This window comes from Panthera uncia, chromosome C2 (assembly GCF_023721935.1).
Source record: "Panthera uncia isolate 11264 chromosome C2, Puncia_PCG_1.0, whole genome shotgun sequence".
In the NCBI taxonomy this organism is placed as follows: domain Eukaryota; kingdom Metazoa; phylum Chordata; class Mammalia; order Carnivora; family Felidae; genus Panthera; species Panthera uncia.
Window position 1 is genome coordinate 110,769,578 of NC_064810.1, and position 19,764 is coordinate 110,789,341.

Genomic DNA, 19,764 nt, shown 5'->3' on the forward strand with positions numbered 1-19,764 from the left:
ACTGTGACATCTTTTCCTGAGCTGAAATCAAGAGTCGATGCTTAACCTGACTGAGCCACCCGGGCACCCCCACAAGTTTAGTTTTAAACATAAGTTTGCAGTAGCAAACAGAACAAAATGTTTTTATAGGCACTTAAATATACAAGTCTAGAGTGCAGAGAAGTCTTGGCTGGCATTGTAAAGTTTGAGGTGTCTGAATATAGGTAGTTCCTGAGACCTGCAATGGCTGAGATAACCTATGGAGAGGGTAAAGTGAGAAAAGACAAGAATCTAGGACAGACCCCACAGAAAATCCAGTATTGATTTAATGGCTGGGTAAGAGAGGAAACGTCTTCAAGGAGACGGAGATGGCACAGGCCAGAGAAGAGAAAAGGAAACCGAGAGTGCTTTACCTCAGAAGCTGAGAAGACATTGCTTCACCAACAGAGAGCTCAATAGGAGTAAGTGCTACTGGGAACGTGGCTATCACTTGTGACCTCAGTGAGGCGTGTCTCAGTAGAACGACAAAGGCAAAAGAAGCCAGACTGGAAGGAGCAGAGGAAGAAGTATGCAGTGAAGGAGACGGCACACAGGATGCTTTTGGAAAAGTTTGGAGAAAGAGGAGAGAAATGGGACAACGGAGCCATGAGGTAGAGGGAGCTCTACGATGGGTGGGTCTCGTGCATGTTTTCACAGCACCAGAAAAAATCCACCAAAGGAAATGGTTGAAGATAACAGAAGAAAAGGGAGAGATGGCTGATGGCTTGAGGTTCCTGAGAAAACAGAAAGGGACACCTAGGACCTCCTTAGCCAAGACCCAAAAGACAAAAATCTAGTACCAGACCAACTGGGGATGTACAGAGGAGGCTCTAGATAGACACACTGTTTATACATTGACTTGTGTACCCCAAAAGATATGTCAGTCCTAAACCCTACACCTGGGATTATGGTATTATTTGGAAATAGGATCTTTGCAGTTATAATTAAGGTCACAATGAAGTAGGGTAGGCCCTAATCCAGTATGGCTGGTGTCCTTATAGGAGAAAAGACGTAGAGGGAAGAAAGAGGCAGAGTAGAGCTAGGGGCTATAACATGGCAATGCCTGAGGCTACTAAAAGCTGGACAAGGCAAAGAACTATCCTCCCCTAGAGGCTTCTAGGTGTGACCCCGCCAAGAGGAGGATTCCCAACCTCCAGGAGAATAAATGTCCAGTTTTAAGCCATCCAGTCTGTGATACGTTGTGAGGGGAGCCCTAGGAAACTAAACACACCAGTAGGGAAGGTAGGTGGGGAAGCTCTGCTCTATCCCTCACAGCAAGACTATCCTCCAACATCAGGACACAGGAGAGGAAACCACTGTAGAGTCTACAATAGCTGAGAAAAGCAGCATCACTTGGCTCTATGTAAGTGGACACCCCGGCTGTCCCCCATCCCGCACCACAGAAATAGGGGCTGATTAATTTAGATCTCCTCTGAGTAAGGTGTCACATGATGCCTGTGTGAGAAAAAAAAAGTCGGGGGGGGGGGATCCCCCATTGCAGCCCATTGCAGCCAAAATGCCACTAGCCTCCTGAAGAGGGCCAAAGGAGGAGCCAAACTGACTTAAGGGATGCAAGACTCCCCTAAAAGGCAACCTAGCACTTCCTCTACCCTCACCAATGTCTCCAACACCAGGGCCACATTTGCATCAAAGCCGCATCTGAAACTCAGCTCTTTACCTCCACCCTCATCTACATTGCTATTAATATTTACCCCATCCAAACCACACCTGCAGGCCATCAATCAGTAACTATGGGGACCCACAAGAAATCAAAGAATAGGAGCTCAACACAAAACAGCAAGTCCTTCACACCTGTACACAGTAGCAGGCAAAAAGAGTACAAAAGAAAATCATGGCAATAATACTACCACTCCCTGGCCATTAAGTAGCACATTCATGTTGATCTTCATAAACCAGTGGCTTAGGCAGGATAGGTCCTCATTTTATAAGGTGAGAACTTGAGGCCAAAAGGTGGACAGAAGTGAAATGCTTAAGTGGCCACGTGAGGACCAGGTCCTGGTAGGGGCAATGTGTTCCCCAAGACAATGACATCTTTGAGAACAGTGTGGTTCCAACAAACCTAAATTGGAAGGAATCCAGGCTCCCTTTTCTGTGAAATGGACATATCTCCACCGACCTCACATGCCTGTTGTAAAGAATAGGTGACAATCACGTCAGACAGTCAGCAGGGTAACACTTGAATCATTTGTATGGCCAGCAAGTATAGGCCCAAATCATACACATGACCAGGTACTCAGTAACTTGCCAATGAACTGGATGGAAATATCCACCAAGGATGATGTGTTGAACACATGCAGTTCTCAAAGGTGTGGATTCCCCATGATGAAAGCCCTCCCCCTACCCATAAGTGCCCTAGTAAGGCAGTCCCTCCCCATTTTAAAGTGGGAGAGTCTTTGATTCAAATTGTATCTAAATATACTTAGCATTTACTCCACTCTTATCTAAATAATTGTATCCATTAATTCACATTCAAATCACATTCAAATGTACATCATCTTCCAATATCAAACACCTGGATGTAACTCTCAGAAATTCTGTAAGAAAACTGCCTGAGAAAAACACTTGAACTTTTAGATTTGCATAATCATAAAGGAGAAAAGAGGACTTGAGGTGTCCAGTAGTTTATCCCACCCAAAATTTTATTGAAGCCAGCCTCAAAAGGTAGTTTTGCCTTTAGAGCCCCCAGTGCTCAGGTAGGTCACAATCCCATGCAGTTCTTACACTGTGATCACATCTCCAGTAAACTCTTCCTGTAAATCATATTTTTCACTTAGCGCTGAATCTGCCTCCCACTGTGCTAGGTGACTTGAGGGCAGAGAACATAACACAAGTCATGGTTTCTGTCCTCTGAAGTTAACCGGCCAGTGAAGTGATTCACACTTACCCCCTAACCTGACCCTTTTTGTTTATCATTCTACCCCACACCTAATTACATCCCCGACCCCATGCTAGGCACACACCTATAGGAAGGAGTGTTGTGCAATTTCTACCAAATGAATTGCTAATCCATAAAGAAAAACTTCCCAGGTCATAGGGATAAATTGGGTATAGGAAAAATCAAAGTGACACTGCACATCATCGTTCTTTCTGCCTGGAAAAGAAGGGAGAGAGACTGGGAGTTTCTCTTTGTTGTTGGTAATGGTGGCAATTTTGTCCATTTGTTTTAGGTCAATTACTGGGAAAAAGAGAGGCTAACCTGCTATTTTGAGCCAAGTAAACAAATGTCCCTGGGTCCACCTCTGAAAATGTTGTCTGAAAGTTAACCTCTGTTAATCTCTCTCAGCCTCCACCCTTTTTATTTTCAGGAGGATTACTCATTCCCACTTCTTCCAAGGAGCCTAGCCAACCTTCCAAGCAATTCTGGTGATTAACCACCACTAAAGTAGCCCAGGAGGAGGTGAACAACAGGTAACAAAGGCAAGATTTAAAGCACGGGACAGGTAGTATAAACCACAGCTCCACAGGCCCTTTTAGTAAACCAGTTCAAGCCTGAAGTCAAAGGGTGAATGGGTAAGGGAGTCTGAATATTCACTACACTTGGCAATCAAGTAATTCTAGATATCCATCATATGTATCACTAAAGACAGCACAAAAATGTCACTTTGAGGTCCTCCAGCAACAGGACCTACCATCGTAGCTGAACAGTGTCCAAGAAATCTGAGTGTTTTCCACATTCCTCTCATTTCTTTTGACCAATTTGTCACCAACTGCCAATTCTTCTTCCCCAGTCCTATTTAAAGCCCTGATCAGTGGGGCTCTTTTTACTTCATGCTTTGGTTACTACAGCCACCTCCCTCGCAGCCTCCCCGACTCCCACCAGATTTATTAGGCATGAGCTAGTGAGATAAATCCGACAGCAGGACCATGTGAGCTCCTCACCAACCCCCCCCCCACCCCCACCTGCCAGGACTCCAAGCGATCTTCAGAGGCACTAACCCTCTCTTCCCCTGTACCTCAATACTCATCCCACCTTCAGCTTTTTCTTATGAAAGGGTGCAACCTGTCCCCATTCATTCACATCCTGCCCCTCACACCCTGCTCCCTCCACTGAAACCTCCAAGCATTCCAATCCTCTCTTTTCTGAACTCATGCAGCATTTTTAGCCTCCCTATATATAGATAATAGTTTTACAGCATGGGCTCAGAAGTCCAGCTCCCAACTCCATCATTATGCAGCTAACCGACCTCAAGCAAGTTAAGTAAGCCCACCTCCCACCCAGTGCCTCAGTTTCTTCATCTATAAGAAGATTAACAATACCCACCTCAGAGGGGTTTGTGAGGCTGGCATAAAACCAAATCTGTAAAGCACTCAGGATAACCAACACAATCAACACTAGCTATCGTGATATAATGTGGTACTTTATACACCCCACTGAATATATGGATTATTCCTCGATTTTAAAATAAATTCATACACCCGTCATTTTCAAATGTTTTATGTGGGTCAGTGAACCAGACATTAATTTCTTTTTTTTAAATATTTATTGGAGATTATTTATTTGAGAGAGACAGATACAGTGTGCGTGGGGGAGAGGCAGAGAGAAGAGGAGATAGAGAATCCCAAGCAGGCTCCATCCACACTGTCAGCACGGAGCCCGGTGTGGGGTCCGAACTCACAAACCATGAGATCATGACCTGAGCCAAAGCCAAGAGTCGGATGGATGCTTAACTGACTGAGCCTCCCAGGAGCCCCCAGACATTAATTTCTTGAGCAGTGCTATTCAGTGTGGTCCATAGCTGTTACTGGCCCTCAAAAAGAAAGATGCAAAAACTAAAAGTGTTTGCAAAATTTTACAGCAATTTGACATTGCCTCTACATTCAAGCTGTATTTTTCTAGTAATTCACTTTAATCATATTTCTATCAGTCTGCAACAGATTGAAAATTAATTAAAAAAAAACTGGTCCCTCAACACAGATATTTTGAGAAGCACTGTTCTAGAGGGGACAGAAGCAGACTTCTATTTCTTTTCTACACCCCCATATCACCTAGCACAGTGGGAGGTATATATCAAGTACTAAGTAAATGAAAATATAATTTCAAAAACATTTTGATTACTTAATGACTTAAAAGCAGATTTCATGTGAGTAGTCAAAATGTAAATAGTATCTCCAATTCATAAAGAATCTTTTTTTCAAGAGGGAGTTGACATTTAGTCTAAAACTGACCAAGGAGTAAAAACAGCTCTGACCCCGAAAGTATTTTCCATACTGCCAACACGGCACTGTGTGAAGCTTTAAAAGAAAAAGAAAAACAAAAACAAAAACGGGTGCCTGGATGTCTCGGTCAGTTGAGCATCCGACTCTTGATTTTGGCTCAGGTCATGATCCCAGGGTTTTGGGATAGAGCCCCGCATGGGGCTCCGGGCATGGAGCCTGCTTGGAATTCTATCTCCCCCGCTCTGCCCCTACCCTGCTCGCACATGCTCACATGCTCATTCCCTCTCTAAAAAAATAAATAAAATAGAATAAATAAATAAAAACAAAAACAACTGAGTAATGTCAATATTAATCTTCCTCACAGAACTCAGGAGAAAGGTAAATTATTTAGCAATGCCTTGGACATAATTTTGATAGGGCCTCCATGCTTCTACGTAAACCAGTATCTTAGCAAAAAAATCCCAATGACACTTCAGACAAAATACATTTTTATTAGTTCTTCACTGTTGCCAATGCCTCAAATGGTCCTAATCTCAACAACCTCATTAGATTAATCCATGAATGAAATGGCTGGAAGAGGAAAGCAGCAAATTCTACCAAATTTTAATTGACAATAAGGCAGCATTTGCATAGCTAAACTGTGGCATGCTGGATGTGGGTTGAAGGCTAAGTTTGTTCCTGCTGAGGAAAATCTTCGCACATTAAAACTGACTCTGAAAATGCCTGTAGAAAATTCAGGATAAACAGCAAGCCCCAGATAAGTCCTGCCTCCTTTCCTTTCTCAGAGGCAGTAATCTGTAACACCACGCATAAGGTGTCCCTCCCCTTGGGACCTCAATCCCCTGGCCCTAGGACAAAGTCCGTCTCACTCAGCAGATACCCCTCTCTCTCCCATAGTTTCAAGATCTACTTCTCTCTCAATCTCCCAAAAAAATCTATAGGCATGTTCAGCTTATTGACTGAATATACTCTCACCTTAGTGAACTATTTGCAATTGACCTGAAGATCATGTCCTATTTCCCATCTCTGTGCCTTTCCTCATACCATCTGCCCAGAAGGCCTTGTCATCCGGAAAACACCCCCATTCCTTGAAGACTTCTAATCCCTCACAAAAACTGACCCCTCCCTCATTTGTTGCCACCACCCCACTAAAACTTTCAGTGACTTTGCCACCCAGTGTACAGGAGTATCACCCCTCCAAAGTCCCTCAAGGGTAGAAACCATGTCTTATACTTCCTGGTATCCCCATGCCCTGTACCAGGCTTCTAATAACCATTGGCTGAATAATGACTGGTTGCCAGATCCTGTCAAGACATAGGTATTTAACTTTTACCATACACCAGACCCTCTCCTGACTTCTGGAGATCGGGGGGGGGGGGGTGGGGGTGAAACGGACATGGTCCCTGCTTCACGGAACTTCTACTGGTTGGGAGACAGAGCAGATAAGAAATAAATCAAACACAAATGGCATTGAGTGTTGAGGAGAAAACAAGCACTTCTCAGTGATGAAGAGAATAAGGCAACCAGACAGCAGAAAGCACATGTGCAAAGGTCCTGAGGCGAGAAACTGCTAAACTAAGAGGCCACCAACATAGCTGGAACCTCACCCTATGTTACCTCTCCCCTTGGGCCACCCATCACCCCATACCCATCTCCTTAACAAGTGCCCTCTTCAGGATGTACAGCCCCGAAAAGTTCCATCCTAAGCCCGCTTCTCCATCTCTGCACACTCAACAGTAATCACAGCCATGACTTCAAATATCTACACACATAACACACCCAAATCCGTAACTCCAACTTCAGCTACTATACATTTCAACCTGGAATCCCAAGAGTTCTCTCAAACTGAAAACATTCAGAAATGCTCTCATTCTCTCCACTCCCACCTTCACCACCCTTGGAAAAAAAATAAACAAGTTCTTTTGTTTCCTATGGCATGATGGCTTCGGGACCACCATCGATCGACTTACCCAACTGTGTGAGCCAGTGGACTCCAGGTTCAAGTCCTCTGTGGTTCCCAAGAACTTCCCAACTACACATCCACGTGAGGCCTACTCTCCTTCATATCTTTCAACACAACATATTATAAGAGACTGAATGGAGAACTAGATTTGAGAATCTAGATATTAAAGAGATTTGCAAAAACGTAAAACAATGCCACAGTAACAAGTTATTGTTCATAAGAAACATTTTAACAAGATGCTGGTTTATTATTGCAGTTAAATGGATATATATTTTTAAAATTTTTCAGTTTTAATTTCTAATAAAGTAAATTTCAAGATATATCCTACATAAACAAAAGCTCTATGGGATTCTCAATAATGTTTAAGATTATAAAGGGACCCTAAGATCAGAAAGTGTGGGAACCACTAATCTAAGCTAAAAATGCTGATATATTCTTGTACTCCTCTGTTTTACCTCACACATCCACTTTATCAATTCTGCCACCGAAATAATCTCTTAAATCCTCTCCTCCTTCTTCTCAAGCCCTGTTGGCCAAAAAAACAGACCCCTAAAGGATATCCACATCAAATCCCAGAACCTGTAAATGTTATCTTATTTTGGAAAAGGGTCTTTACAGATGTAATTATGTTAAAGATCTTGAGATGAGATCATCCAGGATTACCCAGGTAGGCCCTGAATGCAGCAACAAGTGTCCATATAAGGCACACCCAACAAAGAGACACACACAGAAAAGGCCACCTGAAGCTGGAGGCGGAAATCAGACTGAGATGTCCACAAAGAAGCCAAGAACACTGGGGCCAAGAGAGACTAGAAGAGGAAAGGGAGGATCTTCCCCTAGAGCCTCCAGAGGGAGCGCAACCCCACCAACACTCCCTTTGGACTCGTGGCCTCCAGAGCTGCGAGAGAATACATTTCCATTATTTTAAGCCACCTGGTCTGTGGAAACTTGTTATGGAAGCTGCAAGAAAATAATACATCCACCCCCAGACATGGAATGTCAGTGACCACCTGGCTACTCAGTCTTGTTGCCTCAATAAGACCCTCAGAGCCACTGTCCCCTCAAACTGCAAACATTAGTCATCTCAGTCTCATCCGTTTAACTTCACACCCTGGAACGGCACCTCACCACCTCCGCTATAATATCCAAATGCCTTAACACAGCAAAGGCCCCCGTAACTTGATCTCACCTTTCTCTCCCACTCCAACCCAGCTTCCCCCAGCATATCCCACACCACGCGTCAGGCCCAAAGCCCACAGCCCATCCCACATTCCTTCTGGCCTTTTGCACAAGCTGCTCCCTCTACCCCAAAATTAATTTTCTTCCACATCCTCAGCCCCATCCACTCCTACACATCCTTCAAGTCCCAGACTCAAAAATCTCCTATAGTAGGTCCCATCAAAAAAAAAAAAAGAGTCACTCCCACCTGTTTCCACAGGACTTTGTACATTCCTCTCAAAGAGTATCTGAAACACTGTATTCCTGAGTTACAGGTCTATCACTTCCTGTAGACCAGGGTTTCTCAGCCTTGGAACTACTGACATTTAAGGCCAGATAATCCTTGGTGGGGGCAAAGTATTAGAGAAGGTCACAAACAATCCTGGCTTCTACCTACTAGATGTCAGTAGCAGCATGTATATATATATATATGCACTTGGCCACACAGAGTTATAAAACCCAAAGTTCTGCAGATACTGCCAATTTCCCCTAGGGGAAGGGAGAATCACTCTCAAATGAAAACCACTACCCTATACTGAAGTCTTTGGGGGTCCAGGACCAATGCTCCTACCATTTGTTTATTGTCCCATTTACTCATAGAAAAAAGTTTGAGTCCTAGGTAGGGGCCAGGTGCTGTGTTCAAAGCCGGGGACATAGAAAAGAAGTTTTAGGCCCTACCCTCCCGGCTGGCAAAGGGCCTACAAAGTGCTCAATAATAATGGCTCAATTTGTTTGGCATGCATATATATACAGCAACGCTTCCCTGAAAACATGGAAAATAAAACCGAGAGGGTGAAATTCTCCTCAAGGCCACAGCAGGTCATAACTAAGGGGGATCCATTTATATAGAACACAAGTGTGCTCCCTGGAAGCAGGCAACTGGTACACCTGTCTATATCTCTGAGAGAGCTTACCCAGAAATAAGAGTATCTCAGCCAAGAACACGCAGAGCCCATCAATGCCAATGCCAGAGCCGTCTACACCAGAGGCCATAGATACGCTGGGAACCTTCCACCAAAAAACACAGAGTGCCTGAACTCCCAGAGTATTCTTCTCTCTGCCCAGAGACCCCAATAAAGATTCTGGCAAGCTCTAAGATCAAATGGTGAACTAAACAGTCCCCAGCTCTCACAGAGATACTAGGTGCCCCCAAATGCAGAGTAATTTTCATTGCCAGGACAACGTGAGGGTGTTTACCAGAAGCGAAGACTGTGTACCTAAGGGAGGCCAAGAAAAGTTGCAAGAACAAATCAGGGCACACAAGTGCTTGGCCCAGATCTGCCTTAACAAGTCACTTTAACCTCCCTGGGACTCAATTTCCTTTTCTATTAAATGAGAGCAACCCATCTCTAAGTTCCCTTCTAGCCTAAACATGTTTCCCCCAAAAATGCTATAGATCCATAGAATCTTTCCCTCCAAACAAAAGAGGTCAGGGCTCTTCCTTCTGCCTAAACACTTTCTGACACAGATGGAAATAAATGAAGAAGCCATTTCCATTTCCTCTAAGCTTCTGATAGGCATGGGGCAAAACTTACTGCCTAACAGACAAGACACAGGCGCTCTCTGTCTAAGCCAGAGAGTAGGAGAGTTTGGGGATGTGCATTCTCTGGAGAGAGAGAAAATAAATAATAAACAAACAAAAGGAAGGGCTCACACTGTGATTATTCCAGGTGCCAATATATAAATGAAAACTACCATGACAACATGAGAATGCTTTTAGCTGCAGCAAATTGACAACTGGTCCATAATGGTTTGATTGATTACTTAACAAGTCCAGGGAGAGGTGGTCCTAAAGTCAGTTCAGTAGCTTCACAATTTCATAAAGCCACTCAACTGCCTCCTCATGTGTTGGCTTTTCATTCCTAGGCTTGTTGCCTCATGGTCACAAGACAGATGCCCTAGCTCCAACAATCATACCCTTTAATTACTTTCCCAAAGATAGAAAACTAAGGAACTATCGGAGCATTAAGAGAGGTCAGCTCCTCCTGTGCCTACACTTTTTTCAGTGAGAAAAAAATTCTTCTCCAGAAGTCCTAAGGTAGATTTCCATTAACTCTCCTTAGCCAAAATTAAATCATATGCTCACTCCAAGCTGCAAGACAGGTTAGGTAAGTAAATGAGGGTCTGGCTTTGAAAAAAAATTTGGAGGTAGCAGATAAGGGAATCCCAGGATGAGAATAATCATCAAGTAGTCAACAAAGTGCCAAGCACAAACACACCCAAATAGTATGCTGATAAATGTTTAACAACTACCTTTAAAAAATGGAGAGGTGGGAGGGGTACCTGGGTGGCTCAGTTGGTTAAGTGTCCAACTTCGGCTAAGGCCAATCTCAAGATTCTGAGTTCGAGCCCCGCATCTGGCTCTGTGCTGACAGCTGAGATCCTGGACCCTGCTTCGTATTCTCTCTGCCCCTCCCCCGCTTGTGCGTGCACACGCGTGTATGCTCTCTCTCTCAAAGAATAACATTAAAGAAACAAAAAAAAACAAAACACCTAACTTGTAACATTTGCCCATTTCCTTGGTGTAAATACTCCCATTATGCCAGAGTTCAAGTTACCAATATATGAACCAGCTAATCAAAGTCCTAACATTTTATCATCAGTTGGTACGTGCCTGCTCCAGCACACCGCACTGAATTTATACCTCAACAGTTGGTAACAATTTAAGTTTAGGATGCTCCTTCACATTTTTTTAAGGTTAATTTTTGAGAGACAGCACAAGCATAAGAGGGGCAGAGACAGTGCGGGGGGGACGGAGGATCTGAAGTGGGCTCTGCGGGGACAGCTGAGAGCCTGATGTGGGCTCAAACTCATGAACTTTGTGAGATGACCTGAGCCGAAGTTGGATGCTCAACCAACTGTGCCACCCAGGTGCCCCATGCTCCTTCACATTTAAAACAATGTACATGTACATGAGGGGTGCCTGGGTGGCTCAGTCAGTTCAGCGTCCCAATCTTGAATTGGGCTCAGGTCATGATCTCATGGTTTGTGAGATGGAGCCCTGAGTCCGGCTGTGCAATGACAGCATGGGACCTGCTTGGGATTCATTCTCCCTCTCTCCTCGCGTCTCTCTCTCAATAAACAAACTTCAAAAAAAAAATAGGAGCGTCTAGGTGGCTCAGTAGGTTAAGCATCCTACTTTGCTCAGGTCATGATCTTGTGGTTCATGAGTTCAAGTTCTGTCCCAGGCTCTGTGCTGTCAGTTCAGAGTCTGGAGCCTGCTTCAGATTCTGTGTCTCCCTTTCTCTGCCCCTCCTCTGCTCACATTCTGTCTTGCTCGCTCTCTTAAAAAGAGACAAACATTTTTTAAAAGTTTTAAATAAAAAATGAATGAATAAAACAATCTAGACGATTAGGGATTCTCCCCAACTCATAGGTGAGGAAAATGACACAGCAATCCAAATCACACAGTTCAAGTGGTGGACAGAGCTGGAATGCTCACGCAAACAGCCCTAACCCCAACCTCACCACACTTTTGGTGACATCAGATGTGTACATATATAAATCTACACCCTCCCAGACCCCTCTGCCTACGCATCAGCTGAAGGAGTTCTATCTTAGTTTGGAAACAACAACAAAGACCCACTCCTGTAAACCCAACCAAAGTTACCTAATTACTAAGTCATTTCCTACAATGACAACAGCAGTACACATTTATCTTTACAGTTTGGAATAAATATTAGTACAAAAAGAAAATAATCACCTCTAATCCCATCCTTGAGAGATAACAACTATTTGCCCGTGGGTGATAATCCTTCTATATTATGTAGACATAAATTTTTAGGTAGAAATCATGCTATTTTGTAATATAATGACATTTTTCTTTATTATGTAAATTTCCCAAAACAGAGAGAATAATATAATGAACTTTCTTCTCACCATCGCCAGCTTCAGACATTATCTAAAGACAATTAGAAGTCAAGTGTTTCCATGTTCCCTTCTCGGGGAGGAATGTGTAGGAGGTAGGCACCTCCCTCCACACTGCCCTTGGACTTCTTCCCTCCACGTGGCTTTCCCCACTCACACCCTGAGGTCAGCTTTTCCCCAGGCTAAGTCAACTAGCTCCTTTCACCACTGCTCAGAGAACACTGCTAAGGAGAACTTTAATCGTATTCATTCTTACAGACCCCTTCAACTTCTCTACTTCCTTCCTAGTCTGTCAAGAAGCCTCACAAGTGGGATTCAGAACTTCATTAAAGGAGAAGTGCAGAAGAAATACATCACAATTATTGGGAGTTTCCACTTCCACTTACTCCCTCCTGCTTCTGCTTTGTTTTCACGTGTATATGCACACACCTACAAAAGGCACCTGCTCAACTACAATCCTAGGACTCTGTTCATCCTCATCCTCTCCTACCTAGTGCTCACCCAACACAGTTTGCCTTCCAGACCTCACTTTGTGGTCCTTGAACTTCACATGTCATCACCACAGTCACCAGCCTAAGTGAAAAACCCGACAGGCTAACAATGGACAGTGGCTGCACCAGAAATTATGGTTTTACATGAGTCCCTAAAGAGCCCAGCTTAGAGTCCAGGCCCACAGTCAAACATAAAACTCCGCTGCCCCGAACAAGGTCAAAGAACATCCTCGTGGACAAAGCAAGACCTGCTCCCCTATGCCCCAGTTTAGCCAAGTGCACACAAGAGGGGGCTGTGGATACTTCAAGGGCAAGGCAGGGCATCCCACTCTGCTATAAACCGTGTACAGCAGATAGGAAACAAGCCTATGCTGGAAACCATGGTCATTAAAACAGAACTTTGGAGGTGGAGGAGGGTAGTGGCTAAACTCATTCTCACTATTTTCTATCAAAAGGTATTAATACTTCAAGTGGTATATTTGTCTAAAGATTCTAAGACATGAAATAGTGGGAAGCAGGTAGTAAATGAGGGGGTCTGGTTTACAACATTTTCTACAGATAAACACACAAACTAAAGCAACTGTTCTCAAACAATATATTTAGGAATCACCTGGAAAGCTTGTTTAAAATGCAAATTCCTCAGCTTCCTTCCCAGAAATCCTGACTCAGCAAGTCTTAGGTGGGGCATTATATCTGCATGTTTAACAAGCATCTTTGACGATTCTGCTGCAGATGTTAGCAGACACTGAGAAATGACAGCCACATGGGTTCCTACTCTTTGGCCACAAAGTTTGGGTAGCAAAACTTCTGTAAGTAGCAGGAAGCAGCAGGGCCTCTGGCCCAATGTTTCCTACACTGATTCTGGCCTAAGAGTCTCATGAGACCAGAGTTAAACATACAGATATTCCTCCCAGAACACTGGTATTCAGGGAGGTCTATGATGGGGCCATGCAGGCAACCAATTAATCTCAGGAGGAAGCTTTTCCCCTAACCTTCTCTTATGGTCCCCCAGGCAACTGGTCAACCTGTCCTCTCTTCCTAGGCAACTTCATCAACATCCTCCCTCTCATAGATTATAAAGAAACAAATTTTCACCTCCCCTCACCCCCACCTCCCCAGCTGTCTTTACAATAACCATTTAATGTGTTTTAAGAGTTTTACATGCTAACAAGCAAGCAGGGTTTGCCAAAATAAAACAAGCATTGGGGCAGTTAGATGTTATAAATACAACTGCTTGTTAAGAGTTCTTTCTGGGGAGCCTGGGTGGCTCAGTCAGTTAAGCGTCCGACTTCGGCTCAGGTCATGATCTCACAGCCATGAGCTCGAGCCCCGCGTCGGGCTCTGTGCTGACAGCTCGGAGTCTCAAGCCTGCTTCAGATTCTGTGTCTCCCTCTCTCTCTGCCCCTCCCCTGTTCATGCTCTGTCTCTGTCTCAAAAATAAATAAACGTTAAAAAAAAAAAAAAAAGAATTCTTTCTGCATTTTATTAATTTCTGCAAGAACTATTTACTAAGCACCTAGTCTAATGCCAGGCACTATGCAGCTCAAAACTGTAAACGTCACAGACAAAACTCCACTCTCATGTAGTCTACTTCTCATGTGGAAGACCATGGAGAAAATCAGCAACCATTTCAGACAGTAACCAGCACTGCAAAACCTATTAACACAAGATAATGGGCTAGCAAGGATGAGCAAAGATGGGTTACAAGGAAGGAGTCTCTAAGAGCCAAATGACAGGAAACACGATTGCAGGGGCAGTCAGGGACAGGAACATAGACACAAAAGACTTGAGCCTGTTGGAAGGAGAGAGCCCACCCATGTGGTCCCACTGCACAGCCAAGGGGAGAATGAGCAAGTCAGGAAGGGGTGACTCAAGGCCTAGAGGCCAGATCTCAAAGGGCAGGGTCTTATGGATACTGTAAATACACTGGAAGTCCTGGGATCCTTTAAAAAGGGAGAGGTAATCCCAATAGTAGTGGCCTGAACTGTGCACTATGTGCCAGACATGGTTCAAATCTCATTTTATCTTTCCAACAACCCCATGTAGTAGGAACAAACATGAAACCCATTCCACAAATGAGACTGGAGTCAAAAAAGTAGTAAGTGACGAAGCCAGAACTCAAAGCCAGGTGGTTTAGCTACCGGCAGTGGTTGCAGAAGTGAGCAAGGACCAGATGGTAGGGCCTTGAAGGCCTAGGTAAGGAGTCTGTGTTTTATTCCAAGCGTAATGGAAAGCCATTGGAGGGGGACTGAGACTTCCTGACTTGTCTTTGATCCAAGAAAGGACACAACTTCTGAGAAAAGCCCACCAGACCCCGGCTGAGCCGGCTGCTAAACCAAACTCCCACAACGTTAGCCATACCAGATGCCTAGTCCTGCCCTACCTGCATCAGGCAGAACTCTTTAGCCTCTGCAGAAGTGGATGTCATCGCTCTGGGTCAGGGTCCAGAGCAGGGACTGGACCAGCAGCCATCAGATCACCAGGCATCTTGTTGAGCCCTGGCTCAAAACTACAGGATCGGAAAAACCCAGCCATCAGTTTGTAACAAACCCCTACAGGTGATCAGGAGAGGTCAAGTTTGAGAACAGCTGTTCTGGGCTATCCACATGCAGACACCACCACCCACCTTCGTTAACTCCCTGCTCCTTCCCCAAGTTTTACTGTACTTGTCCTTGGGCAGTCTCTGCACTGCACACCAGACCGTTCCCACTGCACCCCAATCTCCCCTGCCGGGGGGCCTCTACAGGTCTTAATGCCTGGAAATCTCATGACTGACCCAAACTATTTTTCTCACTAATTTGACTTCCTGAAAACACTATTCAGCTGTTTCGACCTCTTCCACCCCAGGGTAAACTCCTCTTCTTTCATACTTCTAGGGTTTAATTTAGCTTTCGGCCTTGTCACCCCCAAGGTTAGGAGTCAAGGATAATTTCTCCGTTAAACTAGACTGTCCCTAACACCCCTCAATCACCAGATTTCCTCTTTTTATTCATTCATTCCCACTTTCATTCATACATTCCAAGAATTCATGCCCTCAGGATCCGAGGATCCTACACTAGGTGCCAGGTACTTTAGTGATGCTTAAAACAGCCCTCATCCGTGCCCTCAAGAAATTGACCCTTTAGTGGGGAATGGCAGCATACAAATAAATGCAAAATTACAAACTACATGCTTATACCAAAAAGGCCTCTGAGAAGGTCACTGGGCTGAGACCTGAAAGATGAAGAGGCAGACTCTGACCGTATTTGGGTGTCAAATCTATGCCAGACTCTAGTCTAAATTCTTTACGTGCCATTACCCATGTCATCTTCCAACAGCACTATGGAGTAGACAGCATATTCGCATCTCCACTCTACAAGAGGGGATATTGAGGCATGGGGAGAATATGGAGTCTGTAAATAGCAGAGCCAGGTTTCAAACCCAGCCAGACGGGCTCCAGAGCCTACCCTCCTAACCACAGGCTAAAGTGAGAAGAGCCGGGAGGAAGGGGCGGGGCAGGGGGGGGAGGGGGTAGGAATGGATGGGCAGACAAGTGTCCAGGCAGACCGATCACCATGCGTATGAGCCCAGGAGCAGAGAAAAGTTAGCCTGAAGCAGAAAGGAAGTCGAGCATATTAGTGAAACTGGGGAGCAGATGGATTGGAAATATATTTGGAAACTGGACCAGACAAGATGTCCTGATAGATGAGTTATGGAGGATAAGGAAGAAAGGGAAATCAAGGATGACTCTCAGTTTTCCGATTCTGTCTCAAGGCTTGAGGACAATCGGTTTCCAAAGGACAAAGTACTATAACACAACACAGAATAAAGTCCTGTGGAGCGCTGATGCACAGGCAAGCTCTCAATCAAGCAGGTTAAAGCCTCCAGCTCTCCCCACCCAACCCTCCTTCTCCTTAGGGGACCTTCATTCAAGGGTTCCATCCTCTCTCCCAGGAGCTGTTCTCCAGAACACTACCACCACTCGTTAACAATAATAAAAGTTACAGCTATAGTAATGAGAATAGCTTCCACCAGGAGGAGGGTTTTTCTCACACAAATGTAGCCAGGGTTTTGAAGGTTTTCTGAATAGAACAATTATACTAATTTACAAATGAGAAGTTATGCAACTTGCCCAAGGCCACACAACTGCAAAGAGGCTGAACCGGAACCCAAATCCAGGTCTGCCCAAGTTGGAAGCCCATACTTCCTTCATTAAATCAGCACTTCCCACAGCGTGGCACACATATCTCTGATGGAACACAACAACGGTCTTAAATGCAGAGATAAACTTTTAGAAGTTTCAATAGTTATAAGGCTTGTTTTATTATGTACAATCATATATTGAATACCCAGCAAATAAAAATTTAATGTCTACATGTAACAATTTGATTACAAATTTTGCATTATATATGTATATGCGAATCCATGGCTTCATGCGTATTGCTGCCTAGAAAACAAAAAAGTTTCTTAAAAATTAAAGAAAATATTAGAATAAAAGTACAGGTGATACAGGGATAGGGTAAAAATCTTGAGTCAGTACATAAGTAACCGCAGCCTATGAAGCACTGTTCACCACACCACCACGCAAGAACAGCCAAGCACCTGTTCCATATTGTACTCACATTTGGCTACAGTCACATATAACTCTGACTCTGCTCCAGAGAGATGAAATATTGGCTGTCTTGGGGGAAAGGGAGTAATATCAGAACCACACAATTTAGCATAAATCATTAACACAATATCAGTCTTGACACAAGACTGGTTTGGTGGTCCAAATCCTCTGCTTGTCTATCATACACCTTGATTAAGTCAGGCAAACCTTCTTGGGCCTCAGTTTCACTTTGTCAAAACGAAGTTACATATAATAGACTCTAAGGTCACTTCCAGTTTTAGAATGCCATAAAATGTTGTAAAATCCTAAAATCCAAAATTTTATTTTTTCAAGAATCACAGGGCCCCAATCCTAAATGAGCACTGACCTGAGGAATAAACACTTCACACGCCCACGTGGCATCCCAGACGACCAGGCCGTGACTAGAGAGATGCTATTAATTACACTGCCTTCTGGAAAATGTGGCCAGACATTAATTACAAGATGAGAAAGATCAGCCAATCAGTATGCCTGTCCCCACCAAAACTTTAAAAATTTCCTGGCACTGATCTTTTTTTAAGTTACTAATTTTCATTACAGTTGGTTCTTAGTGTCTGTTATTTGTAGTCCTTAACACTTAACTTTATTCGGGTGGGAGTAGCCCCCAGGGAGAACAGGGAGCGGAAGAATGGGCCACATCTCCTCAAACCATCGTTAGTGTTAAGCCTCAACTGAGAACCACCTGTAAAACCTTCCCAGCTTCAAACTGATTTACTCCACGGATTCTCAAACATACTTAATGTGCTTATGCCTCTAAAAGGAATTGCCACTCCTTATTTTTCAGAAACATTAACAGAAGTTTAACCAGAGCAAGCATTCTTCCTTTATTACTGAAATAGATACATTTATCAAAAAGGAAGTCTTAAGGACCCCTCCTCGCCTTCTTTACAAAGCTCCTTCTGTGATGTCAGTGGGCCTCCAAACTTTTAATAGAGAGTTTTCAGATTCCCAGAAAGAAGTTCTGCAACGTGCTCACTTCGTTTTTAGCCAAAGAAAACAGAGGATGGGGTGGGCTGCAGCTGGCAAAGTCAGAAAGCACAGCTGGGTAGCAGGTGATCTTTAAAAAGAAAAAAGAAAAAAAAAAAAAAAGGCAAATCCCTGGGCAAATTGTGTAGCCAAGGGTGATCATTATAACTGGAGAGTTGTTACATAATTACTTGTTAACTACTGACAAACACATAAATGGTTATAAAACGTCATGGTTACTCTAGACATTGAAGCTACTGTACCTAAGGCAAGAGTCAAGGTTTCTCCAATTGCGTTCAAATAAATAAGAAATCCCGGGACATATTTCCCTTCCAAGGTAACCCATCTGCTTTTACGTATACAAAACAGCCTCCAGCAATTAAACCAATCGCCTCTAGGGACGAAAATCAGGTTCCCCTTGATATTGATTTTTTAAAGGGAAAAGAGGATACAGAAACAAGTACGTTCAAAGAGCTAAATATTTATCACCTCGATAAATATGACTTCCACTCCCAAATGGAAAATTTGAACAGAAAAGGTCTCCCCCTCACGCCGCCCCCCCCCCTCCACCGTCCCTGCTCAGCTGGCGCAAAACGTAAGACCTGTGTCGGATGCGCTGCATTCCAACATTTTTCAAAAAGTTTACGCGGATTTACCGAAGCAGCGGGGAGAAAAATAAAGCAGGCAGAAGCGGGGGAGAGCAAGCAAGAGGGTTTCGGCAAGGAGGAACCCGGTGAAGCACCCAGCGGCGCCGTGCAAGGCCCGGTAACCGGGAAGCGACCCGGCACCCGGAGAGCGAGCGCCCCAGTGGAGCGCAGCGACTGACAGCCGCTGGGTCTCCGCCGCCCGAGGTCCCCCCAGCCCCTCAGCCCGGCCCCCGCCGCCCGGCCCCCGTCCCCAGCCCTCCCCCCGCCGCGCCGGCGATGCCCGCTGGGCCAACTTGGCCCCGGGTCAGCGCTGCGGAGCACGGCCCCAGTTGCGGGGGAGGCCGCCGGCGCCCTTACCTCCTTCTGCTTGGGGTCCTGCGGGTAGACGTCGGGCGGCCCGAGCCGGGGGCGTTTCAGCGGTCTCTGCTCATAGCTGAGAAGCCCGAAGGCGGCCATGATCTCTCATGTTAACCGGCGAAATGAATGAGAGTTGGAGCTGGAGCAGCCGCCTCTGAGCACCAGGGAGCAGCACTTTGCAGACAGACTCCCTCTCTCCCCCTCCTCGCTCGCTCGCTGTGGCGCTGCAGGCAGGAATAAAGCAGGTTGGATGCTGCCGCTGCCCGGCACGCAGACACGCACTGATGGGGGCAGTCTTCGGCGGGCACCCGGCTGCGCTTCAGCCCCGGGACGCACTGCTCCGGTGGCGGCGGCGGAGCGGCTGGAGGTCCTCCCGGGTCTCCCGCGGCGCCTGCCTCCCGCCGCCCCCCTCCCACCCTGTCCCCAGGG

The 19,764-nt window shown here is 45.1% G+C and overlaps 1 protein-coding gene across 15 annotated transcripts in view; it reads right to left on the reverse strand.

The window, feature by feature from the left end:
- MED12L (mediator complex subunit 12L) overlaps positions 1-19,560 on the reverse strand; it is a 336,247-nt gene extending 316,687 nt beyond the window's left edge. For 13 of the 15 annotated variants that reach the window (XM_049629661.1, XM_049629655.1, XM_049629653.1 and 10 more), the window contains exon 1: positions 19,336-19,560. In XM_049629661.1, coding sequence (XP_049485618.1) covers positions 19,336-19,434 — 99 coding nt within the window. In that variant the 5' untranslated portion in view covers positions 19,435-19,560. Of the gene's footprint in view, positions 1-2,098; positions 2,165-7,166; positions 7,316-19,335 lie in introns of those variants that run through there. The other 2 variants (XM_049629660.1, XM_049629658.1) reach the window with 2 other exon arrangements.
- Between the last annotated feature and the right edge of the window lie 204 nt (positions 19,561-19,764).